The sequence below is a fragment of the Capricornis sumatraensis genome, chromosome 10 (genome assembly GCF_032405125.1).
Source record: "Capricornis sumatraensis isolate serow.1 chromosome 10, serow.2, whole genome shotgun sequence".
Lineage (NCBI taxonomy): Eukaryota > Metazoa > Chordata > Mammalia > Artiodactyla > Bovidae > Capricornis > Capricornis sumatraensis.
The window spans coordinates 39,654,207-39,679,990 of NC_091078.1; the positions used below are offsets into that span (position 1 = coordinate 39,654,207).

At 43.4% G+C, this 25,784-nt stretch overlaps 1 protein-coding gene across 2 annotated transcripts in view; it reads left to right on the forward strand.

The window, feature by feature from the left end:
* SIPA1L2 (signal induced proliferation associated 1 like 2) overlaps nt 1-25,784 on the forward strand; it is a 117,013-nt gene that overhangs the window by 34,813 nt on the left and 56,416 nt on the right. For both annotated transcript variants that reach the window (XM_068981910.1, XM_068981911.1), the window contains exons 5-8: nt 1,114-1,217; nt 11,702-11,859; nt 15,158-15,734; nt 19,995-20,269. In XM_068981910.1, coding sequence (XP_068838011.1) covers nt 1,114-1,217; nt 11,702-11,859; nt 15,158-15,734; nt 19,995-20,269 — 1,114 coding nt within the window. The remainder of the gene's footprint in view (nt 1-1,113; nt 1,218-11,701; nt 11,860-15,157; nt 15,735-19,994; nt 20,270-25,784) is intronic.

Below are 25,784 nucleotides of genomic sequence, written 5' to 3' on the forward strand. Positions count from 1 at the left end.
TGTTTTTAAAGTAGAAAGTTTTAAATTTCAGATTAAAAAAAAAAGAGAGAGTTAGCCCTAGGTAACTATTTTGAGTTTTCCCAGTAAACCCAATGGAATAAACTTCATTTTAAATAATATTGAATGGTATTGTTCCTTGTTCTTTAAAAGGTGGAAAAATAGATACAGCTCAAGGATTGAGAAAGACAGTAAGAACTGTTTACCTCTTAATTTCTGTTTATCTTTTTATCTGTATGCAACGTGGTTCAAAACCCCATCCTAAAATCATTACTTAGATGTTTCATAGTCACCATGTTGGCTTGGCGTCTGAAATTCTCAGTGAGGTAATCTGTTGATGATACAGATGGGTCTTGAATTTGCAAAGAATCGCTCTGCTTTTGAAAAGATGAATTAGCTGTATGATTAACAGGGATTCAGATGTCATCGTTTTTTAACACGTGTCAGTGCATAATATACAGTAAGAGGTCTCATTCATTCTTCTTGGTCTTAATCATATGACTGCATCGTCACATTGCCTGTTGAAAAGAAAATTAGTTCCATGATTCTGGAAAGAAATCCTTAATATCTTTTGTCCATATTTCCGTGCGAAGTCAATCCTGTTTCATTTTTCTGAGTTCTGGAGGGTCAAGTGCCCAGGAATAACTAAGAATTAACTGTAAACACACACACACACACACACACACACACACACACACACACGTGCAATATGGGGCAAGGACAGCTTCTGACTAGCTCAGCCCCATCTAATCATTGCACCTGCGCCAAACCATACCTCCTCCTCTTCTCTTGACCTGTACCCCTCATGGCTGAAGCATCTCTCCCATGTGGCTCATCAGCCCTGGGAAGGCAGGAAGGCAGAAGAGAAAAGAGGGGAAACCATGTGCTCAGTAGAAAGCACGTGTGAGAGCAAATGAAGAAAACCCAGGCAGCTACCACGGGCTGGAAAGTGGTAGTAACAGTGCCTGGTGTGAGGGCCACGGAGACACTGCTCCTTTATAGTTGGGCCGCCTGTTCCTTTCAGTTGAATTGCCTTTTGTGATAATGACCTTCTAAGTGTTGAATTGCTAATCTGCAGTGGCCTGACTTGTTCTTGTAATTAATCTTTGTTTTCAGCTGATTCTACAGGAACGCACTCCCTGTACACGACATACAAAGACTACGAGCTCATGTTCCACGTGTGCACCATGCTCCCCCACACGCCGAACAACCGGCAGCAGGTACAGCCTCCCGCTACTTCCACAGCACGTGCCAATCCAAGGGCAGCTCTTTGGTGGTATTAGTGTGTTCAGAGTTTGCAAAGAATTGCTAGGGTTTTTTGTTTTTTTTCCTTAAATGACATTAATAATCTTTGACTTATCATTGGGAAGCATTTTGGGTTTAAAGTGATTATTACTGCACAAGTTTCATTGCACTTTTTTCTTATAAAACTTAAATACTCTCCCACACTCACGTGAATTGCTTGCCAAGCAAAACCTTAATGGGAACCAGTGTCAACCGTATTAATTACAATTTGCAAAAAAAGTCGATAAATGTAACCTGAACTTTGATTTCTGCATGTGGGTAGATAAGTTACTGTAAGAAAGTATGTTATAACTCACTTGTGGCATTCTTTAATTTTAGGAGTTTGATTATATTTGGGGGCAAACCCAGAGTTAAAGCAAAGTTTGTTTTCATGCTTAAGAAACCTTTGTTTTCCTGATGTCACTTAACTGCACTCCTTTGCTCTAAATTAAAGCACCAAAGACTGCATGGTAGTTGTTCAGTAAGTATTTGTCAAATGAATGAAACTTAATTGTTGCAGAGAACTGGCCTTTCTTTTTATGTGTTTTCTGAGTGCTTGTGAAATTCCGTGAAAGTAGTCAAAGGATGCTTCTTTCCGAAGAGGCTACTTGTCCTGTCCCAGGTGGCAAGAACCACCTTAGATCTCACAGCCGGGAAGAGAAGGAGGTCCCCGGCCCCCAGCCTCGTTTGTCCCGTTCAGGGCTGCAGCTCCTGTTTATTCTTCATCTTGTAGTAATTGCTAGATGGGTTTTTTCTTCCTAACACTTGACCTCAGCTCCTTGTCCATCTTGTATATTCTACAGGGTTTTCTAGTAATCTGAGCTCTGCCCACTACCTTCAGAGGATCTCTCTATTGATCACATGTCTGTATGTTTTTATGAGATGGAGATATAATCCCTAGATCACGTGTATGAATTTGTATACATATATTGTAAACTAAGATTTCTAGCTCTTAAAACGTTTATTTGGAATAATGCCATGTGGACTCACTAGATATTCAGTTCAGTTCAGTTCAGTCGCTCAGTCATGTCTTACTCTTTGCGACCCCATGAATTGCAGCACGCCAGGCCTCCCTGTCCATCACCAACTCCCAGAGTTCACTCAAACTCATGTCCATCGAGTCGGTGATGCCATCCAGCCATCTCATCCTCTGTCGTCCCCTTCTCCTCCTGCCCCCAATCCCTCCCAGCATCAGAGTCTTTTCCAATGAGTCAACTCTTCGCACGAGGTGGCCAAAGTACTGGAGTTTCAGCTTTAGCATCATTCCTTCCAAAGAACACCCAGGACTGATCTCCTTTAGAATGGACTGGTTGGATCTCCTTGCAGTCCATGGGACTCTTATTAAGAAGCTCAATTTAGACCATGCAGTTGTCCTGCAGATACTTACGAATCATCCAGTAATTAAATTCAGGGTGAGTTGCTGCTTAGAAATCTCATAGGGCTTAACTCAAACCCAGGGAACTTGTCAGCACATTAGTAAAAATATAACGAGTGTCTTTGGACCCCACTTATGGAGCATTTGAACCCCAAGGTCCTGCCAGCTCCCCAATCACCTGAGTCACTGAAGAAAAATTATTCATTCACTTGGCTGCATCAGCTCCTACTCACAGTACTCTTGACCACCTGTTGCGGCACGCTGGCTCTCTGCTTGTGGCACGCAGGCTCAGTAGTTATGGCCTGTGGGCTTAGTTGCCCCATTGCATGTGGGGTCTTAGTTCCCAGATCAAGGACCCAGCCCCCATCCCTGCATTAACCATGGGGCCACCGGAGAAGCCCCTGGTGGACTCCAGACTGAATCCATCCATTGTTTCTCAGGCGGCAACCTCTGGAATTCCAACGCTCATTTCACTTTGCTCTTACAGAGCTCAATACTAGATTCCTCTACCCCATTTTTATTGAACTGTAATTAAAATGGTGGTTTTATGAGTTCTTTATACCTGACTTTCTTTCCCTGAAACTATCCCTGAAAGGTCCTACACACAAAAATGTGGATGGAAGCACAGAGGATGGGGAGTGGGATACAAGAGTGCTTTCAGTTTCCCAAAAGGGAGATTTAAAAAAAAAAGTCCCTTGCACTGAAACAGTACATCACACACTCTATAGCCTAAAGACTTATTTGGTTCCATTTTCATTTTTCTTTTTTAACTTGAGTGAGAATCCATGGTATTGAATAAGTTATGCTGATAGATTAGAGATAGAGTATTAAAAAAAAAAAACTGTTTTGCTTTTTTCAGTTGCTTTTATATATATGGAATATGTATGATCTTATATGTGGTTCATTGGGAAATTTACATATTCAACATAGGTAATCACGTAAAAAGGATGAGAATGTAGGGTGTGGGATAAAAATCTTTGGGCTTGCATTCTGAACTTAACCGTGGCCAGTTACTTACCTTGCGGCCTTGGCAAAGATTCTTAGTCTCTCAAGAAAAGTGATAATTATATAATGAGGATGGAGAAGGAAATGGCAGCCCACTCCAGTACTCTTGCCTGGAGAATCCTGTGGACGGAGGAGCCTGGTGGGCTGCTGTCCATAGGGTCGCACAGAGTCAGACACAACTGAAGCGACTTAGCTGCAGCAGTGGTGTGTAATGAGGCTGTGGTCTAGGTAGCCAGTCGTGGGTGCTTAGAACCTTGCGCTGAGAAGGAAGGAGTCTACACCCAAGCTCAAACAGACAGAATGCTGTATGTTTGCGATCCCTTCCGAAGGTTTGGACGTGAGGATTGACACACGTGAGTATATCTGGACAATATGATACATAACATCTTCCTCTTGGTGTTAGAATTCTGTGATTCTAGGGCTTTCTTTGAGGCTTCCTCCTTCTAGGTTGGCAAAAAGCTTCAGCAGAATAATATAGTCGTTAAGAGCAGGAATTCTAGAACCACATTTCCTAGCTACTATCTTTGTGATCTTAGGTCACAAAAAACTTTTCTATGCTTTATTTTCCTTTATTGCTGAAGACAGAGACATTTACCTCTTCTCTTTCCTAAGTATTGTATGCGTACAGAGACATGCCTAGAATGCAGAGAGCAGTCAGTTACCATTTGTGGAATGAATTAATGAATGTTTCTCAGTTGACAGAATCAGAGGAGGTAATATGTATAAAGCACTTAAAATAGTGCCTGGCACAGAGTGTGCTCAATAAATTTGGGGGTTTATTGAAATTTATAACTTATGAGATATAGAGGACAAGTATTTCAGATGACTTAATTTGCATTTCATCTTCCTGTTCCCAGTCCTAAAGATTTATCATGAAAAGCTAAGGCCTGAATAGCTAAGAAAATGAGGGACTGATTATCAACAATTTCAGAAAACTATTTTAACTTTGATACTTAATATTTTGCTAGTTGTAAGTTGTCATCAGAATATTCTGGTCATAGATCAGTGATGGCTCTGTGCAGTTTTGGAACATGGACTTTTCAGCTTTCTGTGGGTTGTGCTGCTTTACCAAATCCTCACCCCCCCACCCTGTGCCCATGGAGTGTGTTACTACCAAGGGCGTAAGTGTCTGAAATGACCATCTGGGCTCATGACTGCTCTTTGAGGCCACAGCTTAGCACAGTTAACTGTCTGTATGTGAGCTGTGCCTCTGACGTCAGCCTCATTAACACCATGGTATCTGTGACTCTTTAAGTGATCCAGACCCGTCCACATCACATAGAATTTCTTGTGTTTGTTCTTATAATAAATCAAGCTGAAAGCTTATTCCAAGATGTAGTAAAAAGTATTTAGAGAGTTCACCACAGTTGCAGAAGAGTTCAATCTTTGGAGTGTCTGACTCTTACAAAGAAAACCTCGCCAGACCTGGGGAGTGAAGAGGAAACCCGTTCCTGAATGTTTTCCCTCTTCAGTGAAGTCCCCCAGGTCTGTTTGGCAGGCAGTCTGCTTTTCCCAGCACTGTCTCCCCTGGGTGCTTGTTCCCCTCCCACTTGTCCTGTAGATAAACCATAGTTAAGCTATCCTGTGGTGTTATCAGTGGAAAGATCCCCACAAGTTAGCTCAAAACATCACTTTAGCAGAGAAACCTTTTTCTTCAAGCTAAGTATATAAAACAGATAAACGTAGCATGGTCCTGGCACAGAGTAAACCTTTTTTTTTTTTTTAATGCTTTCATGTTAGAACTGCTCTGTTTGGAAGGGGTATCTGAGATCCATGGAGGTCCCTAAGGAAAAAGACCAAACTCCTGGGTTTCTGAGATTCCATCTGAAGAATCCTGGTCTTTCTCCAGGGATGGACTTGACATCTACAGAAGTAATAGAGACAGAGCTTCTTAGGCTGGAACCCCTTCACCATATAACTTGGGCAAATGGTCAGTTTGTGTACGCACTTCTGAGTCCCTCATTGGTACTGCTGAGGAAGTGAAATGAAAGTGTTAGTCGCTCAGTCGTGTCCTGCTCTTTCGTGACCCCATGGTCTGTAGCCCGCCAGGCTCCTCTGTCCATGGAGTTCTCCAGGCAACAGTGCTGGAATGAGTTGCCATTTCCTCCTCCAGAGATCTTCCCAACCCAGGGATCGAACCCAGGTCTCCTGCATTGCAGGCAGATTTCTTTACTGTCTGAGCCACCAGGGAAGCTGAGGAACCATTCAGCTTCATCAAGTTCTTCATTAAGTTCCACTGCATTAAGTTCTATACAAGCAGGTCCTGACTGCTCTTGGATTCACCTATAAATAGGCATCTAGACTATTTTGGAAGCATAAGGTGCTTATTCAGCTTTTCATGATTAGCTTTATTCCCAGGCCAGAAAAAGGGATATATACTCACACAGTAAGAATTACTGCTTTTTGAGTAGGCTGGCACTACTCATTTTCAGAAGAGAAATAGTTGTATCTTCATAATCCTTTCTTATCTTCACTTTGTTATTAAATCATTAAAAATCCACATTCATGGTTTGTTTCTCCATTTCCAGAATATTCAGCTTTGCTTAACTGGTTTGTACATTCATTCTTGTCATTGTTAAAATATTGTATGTAATATTTTTACGTTCGTTATATGGTGAATCAGCAAATGCATCTTTGAAGTGGCAATTAAATTTGGTATCTCCTTGCTGATCTGAGATCAGAGTGATTGTGGTCACTTTTCTATGGAAGTGAAAAGGCAAGGTTTTCCTTCTTTAAGTATAGATCCTCTGTATTTATGTGGTAACGTGTGTGGGTTTTCCCTCTCTATCTTATTACTCAGACTACTATTTCATGTTCACTTTTTCCATTTCATTATACAGGAAGCTCTATAGATGTCTCTTAAAAACGAAAGCGAAGTTCTAACCACTGGTGTATGCTTTATTGAGTATAGAATATATGGGTGGGGGCAATGCTTGCATGCACGTGTGGTGTGTATGTTCTGTGTGCCTTGTGCAAAATTAAGGGAGTCTCTGAAGGAGGAGAAGCTAGCCCTGCATGTAAAGAGGAGACACTTCTAAGAAAAATACTTGGTGGCACTGGGTCTGAGTTGCAGCATGAGGAGTCTTCAGTTTCATTACAGCGTGTGGGATCTCTAGTTGCAGCATGTGGGATCTAGTTTACGACTAGGGGGTGGAACTCCCCCACACCCGCAGCTGCACTGGAAATGCGGAGTCTTAGCCACTGGACTGCCAGGGAAGTCCCAAGGGCAGACACTTCCTAAGCAGAGTTAGCAAACACAAGGTGCCTACTGCAGCGACCAGCAACAGGCGGCTGTCTAGAAGGGGGATGTGACCAGTCAGACTGGGGGAAGGATCAGGCCAGATCAGTCTTTATCAGCCCGGCTCATCCTGCCAGACTTTCTCATGACACCTGAAGGACTGAGATCCAGAATTTATGATTGTTGTTTTGAATGGGAATACATTTCATATTTTGCTCACTTCTGCACTCATCTCTTTGAATTTCAGAACTTGTAATCATTAAACAATGCAGTTTTCTCTTTGAAATCATGCTCATTTTCACCTGTTTGCTTTTTAAGACAAGAAAGTCTCTCTGGAGATCTGCCTTCTCCAGTTTCAAATTAAGCTTTCACATCACTGACGTTTAGAGGTGTTTTCTGAACCACATCTCACCTACTTCCTCTTTTTAGGTGTAGCCTTTTCTCCCCTTTCTTCCAAAATTAGGTGTAGCGTGTTTTGTTTTGCTTTGTTTTCCTATCTTGCTAGGTTTTTAAAAAAAGAGTGTAACAGATGAACCTATTTGCCCAGAGGCTAGTAGATCTCACCAGGTTCAACTTTATGCCGTTCTTGATGTATACGAGACTGCCTGGGGATTGCTTGCTTTCACTTGCTTCTGGTTGTGGCACCAGGTTAAAACTGGACCTGTGAAACTCTGAAATTTGTTTAAGGAATTGAAAATTTAAACCCACATGTTGCTATTTCTGTAGCATCTATATGCTTTTTCATCGTGGAATTGGGTGAAGAATCATATATTCACTTCCCTTGTCATAACAAGAGCTTATTCCTATCTCACAGCTTGAATCCAATGTTGGGAATTTAGCAGAACTGACTATGTAAATCTAATATAATATTTATTAACTCACTTTTTCAGTTGAAGACACTAAGTTGGCAGTGAGACAAGTGTTAGGAGCTTCTTATGTCTAGAAAGGCCTAGAAGACGTCATCATTTCTTAATTCCTGAAATAGTGTCAGGGACCTCTTAGTGACTAGCAGCTTGCCTTCCTGTGTGGACCACTGTGGTCTGTGCAGGCTGCCACGCCCTTTCCCTTCCACTTCTGGAGTCCATTCTACAGAGTTTCATTGACAAGTTACAACAGGATACAACTAACTACAAAAGAGAACCCTTACCTTTACATAAGAAATCCTTACCTATATAAGTAATAAGTTATATAAATAACCTATTACTTAGGTTATTTAATGTCCGACAATGAGTAATGTTTCTGAGAACTTGTCAGATGTATTACTTTAGTCTCTGAAGAGACTCAGGTATCCTGTTAATGGGCCAGGTGTTCATTTTCTTGCACTATTCTCTACAAAGAGCTTGAGATGTTATTTTCCTCTTCTTAATGAATCCCCATGTTCCCCACCCCCACTTTTTCTACGAAATGCATTCTGTGATCATGGTTAAATTAACCAGAATGTTAAAAATATTTCTAGCCCGTTTTACAAAGCACAAGAATACATTTTTAGTGGTAACAATCCGCCTACCATTCCAGCAGATGTAAGAGGTGAGGGTTCCATCCCTGGGTCGGGAAGATCCCCTGGAGGAGGACACAGCAACCTACTCCAGTGTTCCTAGGAGAATCCCATGGACAGAGGAGCCTGGCGGGCTACAGTCCATGGGGTCGTAAAGAGTCAGACATGACTCTAAGCGTCTGAGCACAGCCCATTTTACGAAGCAAAAGAATATGTTTAAAAAGACACAAAAGCAGACTGGCATGTTATCAAAATAAGTAGCCTTAAATTTTCCTTTCACTTGGGCATTAAATTTTGTGCTTCCCGAAGTGAAGTGTGGGATTGGACCCAACATCTTCCTTCAGGAGGGAGAGAAATGGGTAGGAATAGCTACCTACACTTCACTGAGTAAGGCGCCAGACCACCCTGCAAGATTGGCCCGGAGGGTGGTCACTGGGGAGGAGGGGCCCAGAGTCCCCTGTGTGGCCTTGGCCACCTCTCTTCTCACCAGTCTGAGATTTCCTGTATTTTGAGGAAAGTACAGCATAAGCCACTGTATCTGTGCTCAGTGAATACACTGAAGACATTGTGAGATATTTTTATTTTTTTAAACTTTTCATTTGTTCCTGAATTTTCTTGTCCTATTACAGTACATGTAAATGATATGTTTCCGTTTATCGGGGATATGAAGGAAGAATATCGTAGCCTTGTACTATTTTCAGCTTGTCGTCGTGTTTGTTTTACTTTTTTAATTTAAAAAGTTTTAAGATATTTATTTATTTGCTTGCTTATTTGGCCACCTCGGGCCTTAGTTGCGGCTCGAGGATTCGTTGCCGCAGCATGAGGATTCGTTGCTGCAGCATGAGGATTCGTCATCGCATCTTTCCGGACCGTTCGCTGGGGTGCTTGAACTCTCTCTAGTGGTGCCATGAGGGCTTAGTTGCTCTGTGGCATCATGTGGGATCTTAGTTCCCCAACCAGGGGTGAAACCCATGTCCCCTGCATTGCAAGGCGGATTCTTAACCAATGGACCGCCGGAGAAGTCCTCATTTTATTTATTCTATTCTATTTTTTTTGGCTGCACCACTTAGCATGTGGGATCTTAATTCCGCGACCAGGGGTCGAACCCGAGCCCCCTGCAGTGGAAATGCAGAGTCCTAACCACTGGACTGCCAGGGCGTCCCATGGTGCTTGTTTAAGATCTATGTCCCTGCCTGCTTTTCTTTTCCTTCCATGAAATGTTTATTGTAGTTAACATCTGCGTCCACGATTGAATGGGTAAATAACACAGTGAATATACAACTAGTTTGCTACTGATTTTTTTACATGCTTCTGAAGTAGCACCTCATACTTAAATATCCAACAAACATTTTTGAAACAGCAGATGGCTCATTAATGGATATTAATATATCTTTCAAAACTTCACTTGGGCGGTAAAACGATTTTCATGTGTTTATAACTTTAACCATGGGGATTTAAATAGGAATTTTCTAGCATAAGAATCAGCAATTTAACGGGCAAGCAGTGAATTCTGGAAGAATGGACATTTCGTTCCCACTTTTCCAGGCCTTTTATCATGCTAAATCACAAGTCAGGGGCCTGACAATGAAATCGTTTTTGTATCTGGGTTTAAAAGGTTTTAAAAGTCAAACTTAATGCTCTTTACACTGAAGTATGTTCTGTAGGTGCCAAATAAATTTGAACACAAGCTTGTTGCCTTTGTTATTGCTCGTAAAGAGAGATTTACCACCTGAGATTACCCTGTTCCTGCAGTGACATCACCGACTCCTGTAAAGATTACTGCCTCTATGAAAACCGAGGATCACAGGCCCTATGAGCACAGATCCTAGTGGCTTTAGGTGCATCAGCTTATGGGGTGTATGGGTTTATCAGCGTGGATTCAGAGTGTTAAGTGTGTTATTGTGCAGTGTTGTGTGGCTGTGATTGTGTATTTGTATCATTTGTATTGGGTAGGGGGTGTCTGCTGTGTCCTGGGCAGGCCGTTAGAACCCAGGAGACCAGAACTCAGTCAGACACGTCTCCTGCCCTCCTGATGGTTATGGCCTGACACAGGAGAAGTAAGCCGAGACTTAAAAGAGGACAAGACAGCTAATGTTGTTGCCCTGAGCTTGGCGTGTGGCTGCAGGGCATGCGCAATGTTGCCAAGAACATTTTTCCTGGTGTTGTGGTAGCTCAGACCCGCGTGGTCTAGGAGAGACTTGGGGTGAAGGGGGTGTTCTTGGCAGAAGGAACATCTCAAGTAAAAATGTTCAGTGTTACCGCTATGGGGTTCCATCTCTTCTGCTGCAGATGTCATTTATTGGGCTTTCCAGGTGGATTCTGTGTTTCCAACATGCATTTTGAAAAGGCCAGATTTCAGTTAGTTAGTTTGAAAATATTAGCCACCAAAATAACAGCCTTCTGTACTGGTTTTAAATTTTTATATATGCACTTATGGCTGAGCAGGGAGAATCCCAGGGACGGGGGAGCCTCGTGGGCTGCCGTCTGTGGGGTCGCACAGAGTTGGACACGACTGAAGCGGCTTAGCTTAGCTTAGGGTCTGTGTCGCTGCACAGGCGTTCTCCAGCTGTGGTGAGCAGACTCTGCTCTCTAATTGCAGCCTTCTCACCGGGAGGGCTTCTCTTGTGCAGCATGGGCTCTTGGGTGCCCGCGCTTCTGCCGTTGCAGCATGTGGGCTCAGTAGCTGTGGCTGCTGGGCTCTATGGCATGGCTCAATAACTGGCACGTGGGCTTAGTTGTCATACAGCACGTGGGATCCTCCCAGATCAGGGATTGAACCTGTGCCTCCCGCACCGGCAGGCAGATTCTTTAGCACGGAGCCACCAGGGAAGCCCCCAGCCGTCTGTATTTTTGTCGCAGAAAAGCACGTGTCTGTGGAAGCACGTACACAACTACTCCCCTGAGGCACTAAGTGGAGGACTTGGAACCACTGTACCTTCCCTTGGATGCCATGCCATCTCCTGCCTTTAAGTTGCAGAGCTTAAGCCACAAATCTCCTTAGAGCGATTTTGGCTCTAAATGGGCTTTTATTTCAGGGTTAAAAAAAAATGATAAAGATGAAAAGGAGGGAAAATGACAGTCACATTTTAAAGTAAAAGATGAACTTAAGTATTGAGGCTTTTCTCTTCATCAGTCTTGGAAGCGTGGCCACATCGAGGAAGCTGAACTTCCTAAGAACATCTCTGCTTCTCTAAAACAAACCCCTTGAAATTGAAAGCTGAGTGCATTGTATATACTTACATATCTTGTTTTTACAGAAAACCTTGTCTGTAACTGTGTGTGTGTGTGTTCACTTCCCTGACCGCAGCTCCTGAGGAAAAGGCATATAGGAAATGACATCGTGACCATTGTCTTCCAAGAGCCTGGAGCACTTCCTTTTACTCCAAAAAGCATCCGGTCCCACTTTCAACACGTCTTCGTCATCGTCAAAGTGCATAATCCATGTACGGAAAACGTGTGCTACAGGTGAGTCAGCCGCCCCTGGCGCTCCGTGCTCCCAGAGTTGTTCCAACAGGTCCTCTTTTCCCAAAATATCTTTGTTTTCCAATTATTCTTTCTCAGCCCCTAATTATCCTTTGATTTTTTTTTTCTCCCTAATTACATTTCTCATGGTTATCATTCAGGTACTTTCTGTAAGTACCTTCTTCCCGTTTTGAAACAGTGAAATTCCCAGCAGTTCATGAGCATAGGTGACACCTTTCCTGAGCATTCAGGACATCATCCAGCCCTGCCAGCGCCATCGCTTGGTGGATAGCAGCCCCAGAGGTGGATGATGCGGCCTTGTCAGTGCTTCCCTGAATGAAACATATGGTGATGGCGCAGTATCTCTTCTTGTCCAAGGTCTTGGAAACACTCACACTCGTGGGGCTCTCAAGACGGGCGTTTGATGCTTTGGTGCTTTCAAAAGGCCAGCCTGGCACCCAAGAATCACAGGCCAGTCTGGCGGGGCCTGCCTTTCCTCCACCCCTGCTCTTCTCCGGGAAGCGGCCGTCTAGTGGGGTGCTGTTGGAAGAGTGGGTCTCTGACCTGAGTGAGGGTCCAGATCTCCTGCCAGGTTTAGAGCTTAGCTTATTTTTGTGTGTCAGTTGCTCAGTCGTGCCTGACTCTTTGCAACCCCGTGGACTGTAGCGCACCAGGCTCCTCTGTCCGTGGGATTCTCCAGGCAAGAGCACTGGAGTGGGTTGCCATTTTCTTCTCCGGGGGATCTTCCCGACCCAGGGATCAAACCCAGGTCTCCTGCATTGCAGGCAGATTCTTTGCCATCTGAGCTTTAGGGAAGTCCTTATTTTGGGGGCCATTCAATTCCTTCTCTGAAAAGTAAGGATAACAGTATTGACTTCAATGTGTAGTTAAGAAGAATGAATGCTCAGATTTCAGTTAGTTTTTTTTTAAAGAAGTGATATTTGAAAAAAAAAGACATCTAGCCTGTATAAAGGATATGTGCTTAGTTGCTCAGTCATGTCCAATTCTTTGTGACCCCATGGGCTGTAGCCCGCCAGGCTCCGCTGTCCATGGGGACTTTCCAGGCAGGAATACTGGAGTGGGTAGCCATGCTCTCCTCTAGGGGATCTTCCCAACCCAGAGACTGAACCTATGTCTCCTGCATTGCACACGGATTCTTTACCATCTGAGCCACCAGGGACGATATGCCTAAATCCAATAACGTTAGTGCAAACATGCTCATTTGGCTTATTCTTCTGGGATCTCCCCCATGAATGGTAATTATGAAGAATCATCTTAAATGAACTTCCCTAACGGATTGGAAACATGAGCCTAGGGCGTTCTTGTATTTGGTGTTATTTTATCTGCTGCTATTTTTAGGTCAAATTGGGTATTTTTAATTACTTTCTATTTTTAGTTTATTCTTCTATCATGAGGTGGTTGATTAGCACAAAAAAATCTTAAAAGATAAGTAATACCTTTTCATTTTTATTTCTTTAGAGCTTTCTGGGTTTAATTAGATTACTGGGGGGGGGTGCCTTTGATATAGATCTTGCTTATAAACAAAGCAGCTTGCGTTATATTTTCTGTGGTGAAAGACAGTGTATACAAATGGTTCAAAGACAGGGTCATTGCCTTTTGAGAAACCACACGTTATTGCTAAGTTATCATTTACTAATGAGGTTCAAGTGTAAAGCAGCAGAATGCTTCAGGGTTTTAAAAGTGGCTCATAAACATTCATGGGCTTCCCATGTGGCTCAGTGGTAAAGAACCTGCCTGCCAATGCAGGAGACATGGTTTCAATCCCTGGGTCGGGAAGATCCCCTGGAGGAGGAAATGGCAATCCACTCCAGTATTCTTGCCTGGGAAATCCCCTGGACAGAGGAGCCTGGTGGGCTATAGTCCACTGGGCCACAAAGAGCCGAACATGAGTGAGCATATACACACACGGCGGAGTTTGCTTGTCTGTCCCAAAGACAGGCAGTCCTTCCCTGTCCTTTCATACTAGCTGAGGCCCCGCCCAGACTGTCTTCTGTCTTACAGCTCATTTTCCCAGAAACAATTAACTCTGTTACAGGGTGTGCAGGTTGCAGCAAAGGTGGGAGATCCCTGGGGACTTCGATCTATTTAGAGTCTCACCAGCTACATCCCAGAAGATTTCACACCTGCTTTCATTTCTTAACTCACTTCTTCCAGGGTTTTCTACAGTGAAGAAAGTGAAGCATAGATGACTTCCTTTATTTATCTCAACACAGAAAATATCAGCCTGGGCAGATGTGGGGTTGGCTCTCCTTCTCGGTCGGCAGACGCTGCTCAGTAGTTGGGGAGTAGATACTGGAGGGTTCATTCATTCACTCACTCCAGTCTTTCATCTGCTAATTTATTAATTAACTCTTATTCCAAAACAGATTTGAGGCAGTGAAAGCTTCTGTCTGATACAGGGGAGCATTATTGGTTTTCCCATATTAAAATGATTGCTATCACTCTATGTTTGAAATATCGTAAAAGGTTGTTTCCATAAAATCTTCATTTAGACTTCCAAAATGTGATCAAGTGAGCATTTCCTTAAAAAAAAAGGGACATTCAGAAATTTGGGCTCTGTAAGGATGGTCCCTGTGCCCAGTGGCGCACCAGCAGGGCAGATCTCACTGTCAGCTGTTGGAGGGTCACTGCCTCTCAGTGGTGACCAGCCACAGAATCGAAAGAGCACCAACCTGGCTGCGCACCCATCGCCCCTTCCTTAGTCAGCTCGCAGTCATGGTGCAAACCAAAGAACTGGTAGTTTATACTGCAGACATTTATTTCTCGCAGTTCTGGAGGCTGGAAGTCCAGCGCCACGGTGTTGGCGGGTTTGGTTCTCCCCGAGGCCTTTCTCTTGCCTTGCAGATGGGCGTCTTCCTCCTGTGTGTTCACATGGTCTCTGTTCTGTGTGTCTGCATTTCTGGTTGTCTTTCTGTGTGTTCATGTTTCATTTTATAAGGACACTTGTTAGACTGGATTAGGGCCCTCTGTCATGATCTCATTTTGACTTAACTATCTCTTCAAAGAAAAGACCCAGCCTCCAAACACAGCCACTTTCCCAGTTACTGGGGTTTTGGCCTTCAGCATACAAATTTTGAAGGGAGGCTACTCAGCCTATAGCTCCCCTCCCCTGCACCTACTAAATTTGGAAGTTTTGCTTAAAAACAAAGAAAAACTTGATGTGGGAAAGAAGAGGCGGTGAAGTAGATGGCTTCAGTTGAAGGTGTGCTCAGCAGTTACACTTCTGAAGGTAACTATTATGGCATCGCAGTTCAATTTGTTTCTCCGTTTCCTCCCTCAGCGTTGGAGTTTCTAGGTCGAAGGATGTGCCACCATTTGGCCCACCAATTCCCAAAGGTGTCACTTTCCCCAAGTCGGCAGTATTTCGGGACTTCCTTTTAGCGAAAGTCATCAACGCAGAAAACGCAGCCCACAAATCGGAGAAGTTTCGAGCGATGGCCACTCGGACGAGGCAGGAGTACTTGAAGGACCTGGCGGAGAACTTTGTCACAACTGCCACCGTGGATACGTCCGCGAAATTCAGCTTCATCACTCTGGGCGCCAAGAAGAAGGAGAAGGTGAAGCCCAGGAAGGATGCCCACCTGTTCAGTGTGGGGGCCATCATGTGGCACGTCGTGGCAAGAGACTTTGGCCAGTCTGCGGACATCGAGTGTCTCCTTGGGGTTTCCAATGAGTTCATAATGCTGATCGAGAAGGATTCCAAGAACGTGGTCTTTAACTGTTCCTGTAGGGATGTCATTGGGTGGACATCTGGGTTAATGAGTATCAAGGTGTTTTATGAACGAGGAGAATGCATCCTTCTGTCCTCAGTGGACAGCTGTGCTGAAGACATCAGGGAGATTGTCCAGCGCCTGGGCGTAAGTACAGGTTTTGTTTTTCCACTGCCCTTAGGCCTTCAACTTCCTATTCATAGCTTCCGCTGTGGAAGTTCCACCCCAGATGTGTTACCTGGGGAGTGAAGTACTTTTCCTCATGGGTAGAACTGATTTTAAACACTGTCCTTGTGAGTGGTTACTGAATCCATGAATGGTGGAAAAGCATCCATTAGCAGTTGATCAGAAATGAAAGTGAAGCCAGCTTTCCAAAGGGAACATTGGGCCTTATTTTTATAGTGGTTGAAGGAAGGACAGAACTGACTAGAGGTTGTGTGTGTGTAGAGACTTGCATGACAGTATCTTACCCAGAGGAGGTTAATAGGCATAGAATCACCGTTGACCATATTGATGGTCAGAGTAAGCCCTATTTGCCCCTTCAACTCTGTGCGTTTTTATGCAGTATTTCTGTTTCATCTGCCAGATGAAATATGTTATTAATCTTGCAGCCAGTTTCTTGCAGAGGTTTTATAGAATTACCTCGTAAGTTAGAAAGATTTAAAAGAAAAAGTCATGAAAGAGATTGTTATTTGCAGTAGAAAGCAAAACCCTTCAGTGATGTCCATGGTATTTAGCAGTTGTATTTATAATTCTCAGTATAACAAGGAAGATACAGATTTTAGTTTGAGTACATACAATAGAATTATAAGAATAAATCAAATAAAAGAACAAAATATGATTTGACAAAAGAATTTTTCATGTGTAAATCTTCCCCCAAGGGGATGTGTATCTGATTCATTAGAAAAGATTTAGTCAGTTATGGATCATGAGAAAAAGGAGAAATTATACCCATTTCCTGCCCCCTTTCCTGCCACCAAATACAAACTTTTTGTTATTCCAGACCACATAGAAGAGACAATGCAATCAAGGCGGTGTCTGCTGGCTTTGGAGAAATAACGTTGTAATTTGCAGGCACTCTTTACAGGAAGGGCCTCAGAGTGTTCAGCAGTATTGAGGGCGTATGTGGACAAACCATGATGTGATTTGGGGATGATTAAGTGTGTGATCAGTTTATGTATCTGGAGAATTGAATTATCTGGTGAGTCTCAGGACACGTGCTTTCGGTAATCCTGGAAATACTTATTTTTCAGAGACCCACTGAGTCATTATAACCTGTACTCTGGAAAATACAACACAAACACATGTCCCTTCACCAACCAGCAAAATGCACGTCCCAGAGGGTCTGATACGTTCACTATTCCAAGGACCCCATTGTACCATCTTTCTAGAAAAGTGACTGTGTGACTAAGCTGCCTGATAGCTGGAATATATTTGAGGAAATATTGAGTTAACCGAAAAGTTCGTTTGGTTTTTTCCATTAGATATTGCAGAAAAACCTGAACGAACTTTTTGGCCAATGCAATATGCTGTATCTAGGATGACTTATAATGGGAGATGGCAGAAATAAACCAACCCAAAGACCGCTGGGGGCTTAGAACATAAGGCTGGTGCCAGGCAGGAGACGGAGAAATGGAAAGGAAGAGGATGAAGCTGTCATAGCAGAGAGATTAGGAAGGGGCACTGTGGGACAGGTGGTGAACTCTGCATTTTCTAGTGGTGAAAACAGAAGTGCCTGTTACGCAGGTAAAGACACAGGTGGGAAATGAGAACTCCTGCCCAAAGGGAAAAGCAGGGCCGGTCACTCTCCAAAGAGCCCAGGCTTGGTTGAATGCTCTGCTGTTGCCATCTTGAAACTCAGAAAGTTTTGTCAAAGGAGCCATACATTTTTATTTTGTACCAGATTTCACAAATTGTGTAGCCAGTCCCAGGTACATAGGTAGGAGGCCACCATGTGATTATTGATCATGTAATTATGTGAGGAACTCCAAGTCAGTGGAGAGCATGATCCTTCAGCCTTTGTAAATGTTAAGGAGCAAGGAACAGAAGGGAGACCGAAACTGCAAAAAGTAGGGGACGTGGCGGGTGGTTGGAAGAAATAAGAGGAAGAGACGACACGTAGGACTCGGGAAAAGCTTGGCCTTTCACTCTTCTCCCTGATGTGGATGCTAAATTTCAACTGAGAATTATGTTCCTATTGGAAAGAAGGCTGGCCCCATGTCCTCTGTGATCTTTTGGTCAGCGAGCTTAGTTGAAACAAAGCTGAAAAAAGAAGTGAAAGAAAAATGTATTCAAGTTGTATATATTACAAAAGTACTTGTGCAACAATTTTGAATTACTTCAGTTCATAGCTTTGGAAACTTCAATCTTTCAAAACGTCACCACTAAGACTGACAATCCCTTTCCCCATTTTCCTAAGCCCCAGACTGTCAATGCACCTACGAGAAACTGATCGGCAGTGTGAGCACTGGGGTGGTAACCGTGGCAACGTCAGCCACACGGGTGACAACACTGCGCCAGTCTGGGTCCCACGGCTCTATAGGTCTTATTAAATAGGAATCTGTGTATTCAGAGCCTGTTTCACAGAGAATTTATTTTTAAAACGGAAACTTCACACCTGAGCTCTGTGCTTTGGGGGATACGGGTATGATACCTCCCGGTTTTAAATTACCCACAAGTAAGTGATGCTGTGGTCATCAAAGAGCTGCTTTGGTGGCTCAGTGGTGAGATATCCGCCTGCCAATGCAAGGGACACAAGTTCAATCCCTACATTGGGAAGATCCCCTGGAGAAAGAAATGGCTACCCACTGCAGTATTCTTGCCTGGGAAGTCCCACGGACAAAGAAGCCTGGTAGGCTACAGTCTGTGGGGTCGCAAATAGTCCAACACAACTTAGCCACTAAACAACAATGACAATATGTCATCAAATTATATCTTCAATGACCCCATGTTTCTCTTTCCATTCATGTGGGCTATTCTCAGTAAGAATTTTTGAGGGTGGCATTAACTAATTATTGGTGCTTTAGTGTGCCTAGTGAGATGCTCGGAGAAGGCAATGGCACCCCACTCCAATACTATTGCCTGGAAAATCCCATGGATGGAGAAGCCTAGTAGGCTGCAGTCCATGGGGTCGCTAAGAGTCGGGCACGACTGAGCGACTTCACTTTCACTTTTCACTTTCATGCATTGGAGAAGGAAATGGCAACCCACTCCAGTGTTCTTGCCTGGAGAAGCCCAGGGACGGGGGAGCCTGGTGAGCTGCCGTCTATGGGGTCGCACAGAGTCGGACACGACTGAAGCAACTTAGCAGCAACAGCAGCAGTGAGATGCTTCCTGCAGGAGTGCCTTTCTGCATGCTGCCCTTGTCCAGAGAAGTAAGGAGGCTGGCTGCCTGGCCCACGTTTGATCTGAATGGTCCTCACCACCCAGGCAAGCACGGGGAGGCAGTCCCAGGAGAGGGGGTCCCAGGGTTTAGAATAGGATGTCCACAGGTTGCTATAGAGAACACTTCTGGTTTCCTAACAGTTGGACTTCCTGCTGCTGCCCATCCTGGGGGGCAGATCACTAAGTGTTAGCTTGGAAAGGCATTGGGCCATTTTTTTTTCCACTGTTTGTATATGCCACACTTTATGTATGCATTCTCCCATCCATAGACACTTGAGTTACTTCCACATTTTGATTATTGTAAATAACACTGCTAAGCACATGTGTGTATACATACCTCTTTGAGACCCTACTTTCAATTCTTTTGGATTTATACCCAGAAGTAGAATTGCTGAGTCACATGGTAATTCTATTTTATATTTTTGAGGAACTGCCCTACTGTTTTTCATAGCTGATGCACCCCTGGGCCATTTTATAAGTTGAATTACATTGCCTAGTAGGGAATTTCCTGGCATCTAGTGGTTAGGACTTGGTGCTATGACTGCTGGGGTCCTGGGTTCGACCCTTGGTTGAAAAGTAGGATCCTGCAAGCTGCACAGTTGGGGAAAAAAAAAATAAAGATAATTGTCTATTAGGCTTTATTGCTTTGATGGGTGACAGGCTTCACGTTTTTTCAGTTGCTTCAGTCTATTTGAAACAATGGAATTTAGATGCTTGAGCGCCAAGTCAGGTGATGCCGCAAGGAGAGGGAAAAGTTAGAGCCCATCTTAAGCTCTCAGGCTCTGAGAAGCTCTGGGTCATTGGCTTCTAGGAAAAAGCAGGACACCTGTATCCGATTTGGCTTTGAAGAATGAAACCATCATTTTATTTGTGCTATTTCTCTGCGGCTGATGCCAAGGATAATTACGATAAAGTTTAGGTTGAACCGTGTCCCTGTCTTGTTTTCTTGTCACTGGGGTGGCTGGAGGGCAGGGCCTTGGTGCCCCCCGTAGCCCTGCCTCTCATCGTCCCCTTCACCCTTAGATTGTGACGAGAGGCTGCGAGACGGTGGAAATGACCCTGAGGAGGAACGGGCTGGGCCAGCTGGGCTTCCATGTGAACTTCGAGGGAATTGTGGCAGACGTGGAACCTTTCGGTTTTGCGTGGAAGGCCGGCCTTCGCCAGGGTAGCCGCCTCGTGGAGATCTGCAAGGTGGCCGTGGCCACACTGACCCATGAGCAGATGATCGACCTTCTCCGGACCTCGGTGACTGTGAAGGTGGTCATCATCCAACCCCACGATGACGGCTCACCTCGGAGGTAAGGCTCCCGTGCATGAGCACTCCTTGACCTCTATGACAGGTGCTCTCCTGTAAGACCCTCAGAACACGAGGTCATGCGCATCTTCCACCTAAGTTGTTTGGACATCCACCATTAGCACAACTTAAAAGATCTATTTAAAAAAATCATTAGTATATAATAAATGATACACTCTCATTTTCTAAGCTCTCCTTTGGTACATTGAAGCCATTGGGTTCAGAATATGTACTTGCATGTGTGATGGAATATTGGGAAATCAGATACACTGTTTGGTGACCACTCCATTCTGGTTGAACTGGTTCAGGGCTCTCTCATAAGCAGTCATGGGAAACATAGAAGTGACTGGACTTGGAAAGCTCAGAGATGGATGGGTGTGAGGAATAGGAACAAGAGTGGAATCAGAAAAGGATACTGTGGCAATGTAAATAGAAAGTTCTCAGGCTCAACATCACAGGGGTATGATGCCAAAAGGAGAAAGAACAACCCACCCACCTGGCTGTGGCCCCCCTTGTACAGTAGGTAGTATGTATAGTGGTATCTGGAGCATCCTTTCTCTGCCTCCATCTCAAATGGAGGTCCTTCTGGCCCCCCCAAGAGCTCTGGCTTAGGAGGGATAAGCGTGCTTGAAATCCAGGCCAGGCACTAGCTATGTGACTTTGGGTTTGTCCCTTGCTAGTTTTTATTTTCAGTCCCTCAGTCGTGTCTGACTCTTTGCAACTCCGTGGATTGCAGCACGCATGCCAGGCTTCCCTATCCTTCACCATCTCTTGGAATTCACTCGAACTCAGGTCCATCAAGTCAGTGATGCCCTCCAAATATTTCATCTTCTGTTGTGCCCTTCTCCTGCCCTCAATCTTTCCCAGCATCACGGTCTTGCTCTCTCTAAGCCTCACTTAATATCTGTAAGGTGGGATTATTATATTGCTTACTTCATACTGTTGATGAAGGTTAAATAAGGTGATAATATGTAAAGCAATCTGCACCCCTGGCATAGTCAAAACCCCACACATTTAGTCAAAAACAAACACACAAAAGACTACACCCTTTAGGATGGTCATTTGAATTTTTTCATGCTGTAAAAGAAATTCTTACTCAAAGATAGCAAAATGACTGTGCCCACTCCCTGGTCTTGTTCCTGTGGTAACTGAGGCCCCTCTTTGTACTCTGTCCATTTCCTGCCTCCCAGCCTCCACATCAGCACCGTCGAATAGCACTTTCTCTGATGACATGCTCTATGTCTGTTCCAGCTAAACAGTGGCCACTAGCCACATGAGTAGCTTGAAATGTGCCTAATGCAGCTGAGAAAATGGAGTTTTTATTTTAATAAATGAACTAAGGCTGCATCAGCCACATCTGGCTTGTGGCTGCCATATTGATTGGATGGTGTGCGTGCCTGTATGCTCCGTCATGTCACTCTTTGTGACCCCATGGAGTGTAGCCCACCTCATGGAGTTTTCCGGGCAGGAATACTGAAGTGGGTTGCCATTTCCTACTCCAGGGGGTCTTCCCAACCCAGAGATCGAACTTGAGTCCCCTTCATTGGGAGGCTGATTCTTTACCACTGAGCTACCTGGGGATACACTAGTTCTAAACCATGATCTTTTAAGAAAATAAGCCAGTAGTAAACCACCTTCCTCTCTGGTTAATGTACAGAATTTTACAAAACTGTGTTTCTGTTGGTTATCTTACCTTTTGCTCCCTGCTTAACTTTCTATGGTCTGATTTCCTATATCTGCCCAGTAAGGTTATAGAGTAAAGGTTAATGAGCTGAAATTCTTGAGAGTAGCAGCCACATATCACAGGAAATAACCAAGTTATTTCTTGCTGCCTTGCCAGATTCTGTCCCATTAAATTCATTTACTCCCCAAGAATCCTGTGAATCACTCCTAGGGGTATGAGTACAAGGAAATCAGAGACAAAAGTTATTTTCCTAAAAACAAGACTTGGATATAACAGAAAGCAAATCCTTTAATCTTTGAAGCTAAAATATTTGTAAGTAAAAGTCTTTTAATAAATAGATTTTATTTATTATAAATAAATTATAAGCCACTTATTAGAAATTTTTCCACATGGTAAGATTTTTTTCTTCATTGACTGGAGTTATAGATTTATGAATTTTGTGGTGAGAATCAAATATTATGCTGTCTTCAGGGTTGACTACTTCTGTTGAACTGACATAACTGTTACCATGTTCTCCCCAAATTAAAAAAAAAAGCAAAACATTTTTCTCCTATTTTTAGTTTTGGTCTGATGTTACTAAGACATGTTTTTTTAAGCTTCCAAGAGATATCATTAATAAAAATGTTGGAGTTATCATTATATTTGGTATTTAAAGTGTATGATTTAGAAAAGTAGAATTTCTTAAGTAATACCGAATTGTTTTTCAGCTAAAGCAAATAAACAAAAGCTACCACATTAAAGTTCTGCCTACTGTTTTTCTATCCAAGGATTTGTTATCTGCTTTGGTCTGCACGTAATTAATTCTTTCTTTGTTTTAAATGTAAATTCTCTTACTGAAACTGTTCGAGATAATTTAGAGATTTTGCCTTTGTCTCCTCAGAATCTCCTTAATGTTATTCCCTGAAGATACACATTTTTCTCCTGATTAATCTGAAATAACTGTCTTCTATATTTTTAACCTTAGCCAGGATGAGAATAAGCTGTGTACCTGGTAGTGACTCTCCAGAAGTGGTCCACCTATCATCCACGTTTCCACAAGTCAGGAAGCTTTTAAGCCTAGCATGTATCATTTAAGATGCTTTCACTTCAGGCTTCCAATTTTCTGTGAATTTGAATCCGTAAATTTGCAGATCTACATTGTTGTTAGTTTTGGATTCATGTTCTGTGCCAGCAACTCTCTGGACAGCCTGATGAAAGGACTCATCATTTTCCAGCAGCCTTACATCACTGGAAGTTATCCTTGAAGTGACAGCCTTTGGCTTTAGACTCTCATGCTGAGGATGAGGGCTTCCCAGATGGCAGTAGTGGTAAAGAATCCACCTGTAATGCAGGGAACACAGAAGATGCAGTTCGATCCCTGGGTTGGGAAGATCCCCTGGAAAAGGGCATGGTGGCACACTCCAGTATTCTTGCCTGGAGAATCCCGTAGACAGAGGAACCTGGCAGTGACTGAGCATGTGCACATGCACGCTGAAGATGAAATGTCTACATTTCATCCCCACCCTAAGCAAGTCTGGGCTTCCCTGGTGGCTCGGAGGGTAAAGAATCTGCATGCAGTGTGGGAGACCTGGGTTCGATCCCTGAGTTGAAAAGATCCCCTGGAGGAAGGCACGCAGCCCACTCCAGTATACTTGCCTGGAGAATCCCCAGGACAGGAGCCTGGCAGGTTACAGTCCATGGGGTTGCAAAGAGTCAGACGCAACTGAGCACAGCACAGCTAAGCAACAACAGCCTTCTGCGTTTTTAGATTCTATTAATGAGACTGTAGAGGAGGGTATAAAAGGAGAAAGGAGCAATGCTTCACTCATTTTGAAAATTAAAGCGCAAACCTTTTTTAAATTTAGTTTTTATTTTATATTGGATCTTAGTTGATGTATTAGATACAAAGTTGTATTAAGTTTCAAGTGTACAGCTAAGTGATTCAGTTATCCATACACATATATCCAGATTCTTCTCCCATTTAGGTTATTAGAGATCTCTACAGAGTTCCTTGTGCTGTACAGTAGATCCTTGTTGATATCACAACCTTTTAAATGAAATATCACTTCGTACCTTGATTCCTACAGCAAAATATGTAAAGATGGCCCTTTAGGTAGAACTATTCTTTTGATTTGTGGCGTGGGAAAAGGCGCCATCTTTCACAAATCAGCTCTTATCAGTGAGGTGGCCAAATGAAAATATTAATTTAAATGGACGTGTGTGTAATTTTTCCTTTTTAAGTTGTCTTTAGTGTAAGAGCCATAAGGACTACTAAAATGGCCAAGTTCATGAATTGCAAGATATTTCAGCCTTTATAAACATCATGAATAATAGAGTGAAAAATGCTTCAGTTAATTTTTGCCATTTGTCAGCCTTTTTTTTTTTTGTCCTCCACAATATCCGGGAGAAGAAATTCCCCCCAGAGCCCATCTGCTTCTGTCAGGAGTGGGAGAGGCCTGTCATTTAATAGACTCGCTCCTAGTTGTCTGTAGGTCAGAAGGTATTTGCTTATGACTCAGAAGCTGCTGGATTAAATGAAGTCTTTAGCTGGGAAAGTATTTATATGGAATCAAAAGGCATCCCACATTTTGAAGTCCTTTTCTCAAGCCTCAGGGTGATGATAACTCAGCTGTCCCCAGGCTTGAAAGGAAGGCAGAACCCAATTTTGTTTTCCTTGTGGAGTTCCAGCAGGCAAGGAGCAGGAAGGTTCCCTCTGGGAATGCTTATTAGCTGATCTCCTGCTGCGACTGGATCTGGGAGAGGCTTCATAGCGATTGGGAATGAGTGGCCAGGAGCAGTTAGGGACTAGTGCTCTTCAAAAGGAAATGAGGTTTGCGAGGGAGTGAGGGCTTTTCCAAAGCAGACAGTCTCTGTGGCAAAAATGAAGAAGAGTTTCCAAGACGCTTAATTAAGCATTTCTTGGTTTTTTGAAAGGCAGGGCATGGCCTCAGTCCCTAGCCTTCAAAGGTGACTGACATTCTATCAATGTCATTTTAAGGAAAGTGCCTCAACTTAAAAGGCTGATAGAAAGGAAATAACAGCTCATCAGAATTATGCATGAGTTGTGATACAATGTGAGTGATTTAGTAAATATGTCCAATAAAAATGGAAATGAAATTCCATGCTGTGGTGCATCTGTTTTGTGTGATTTTTCATACTTCATTGACATATTGTCCAAGACGTATTTTTCTGTATAATGCAAAACAGTGGCAATTATCTCATGTTGTCATGAATCTAAATTCTTGTTCTCTGATCATTCTATAAAACTGAAGCCATAGCCGCCAGGACCTTGACCATTCAACTCTCGGAAGTACACAGAGTAGGGCAGAGAGAGAGAAATGGGGAAGAAAACTCAATTTTGTCAGGTTAGCAATTGATAGATAGGTACAGATAGATGAAAACATCGATTATAGGTAGATTGGGAGACAGACAGAGATGATAGATAAATAGACAGGTAGGTGGTGAGTTGAAATCTGGATTAGAGCGAGGTTTTAGATTAGGGTTCCTTATATTTGTTTGGATATGTGAAACCAGTTCTACCTGGTGTTGTCTCATAGACTCTAATGTAATGAATTGTAATGTGAACTGTTAAAAAACAAGTATGAAACCTCAGGTTCTCACGGTAACCTGAGGCACAGTCATATTTTGTGCCCTCTGCCCAGTCCTCTGATAGAACGTTTAGATTATCTTCTCCCTCCGGGAAGTCAGAACACTGGATTATAGAACGAATATAAGGTAGGTTATTTACTGTTCATTCATTCCTTCACTCTGAACTAGCTTGTCCAGGGCTATGAAACATGGGAAGAACAGACATAATCTTTGCATTCTTGGGCTCCTTTTCACCTGTGTGGCATTC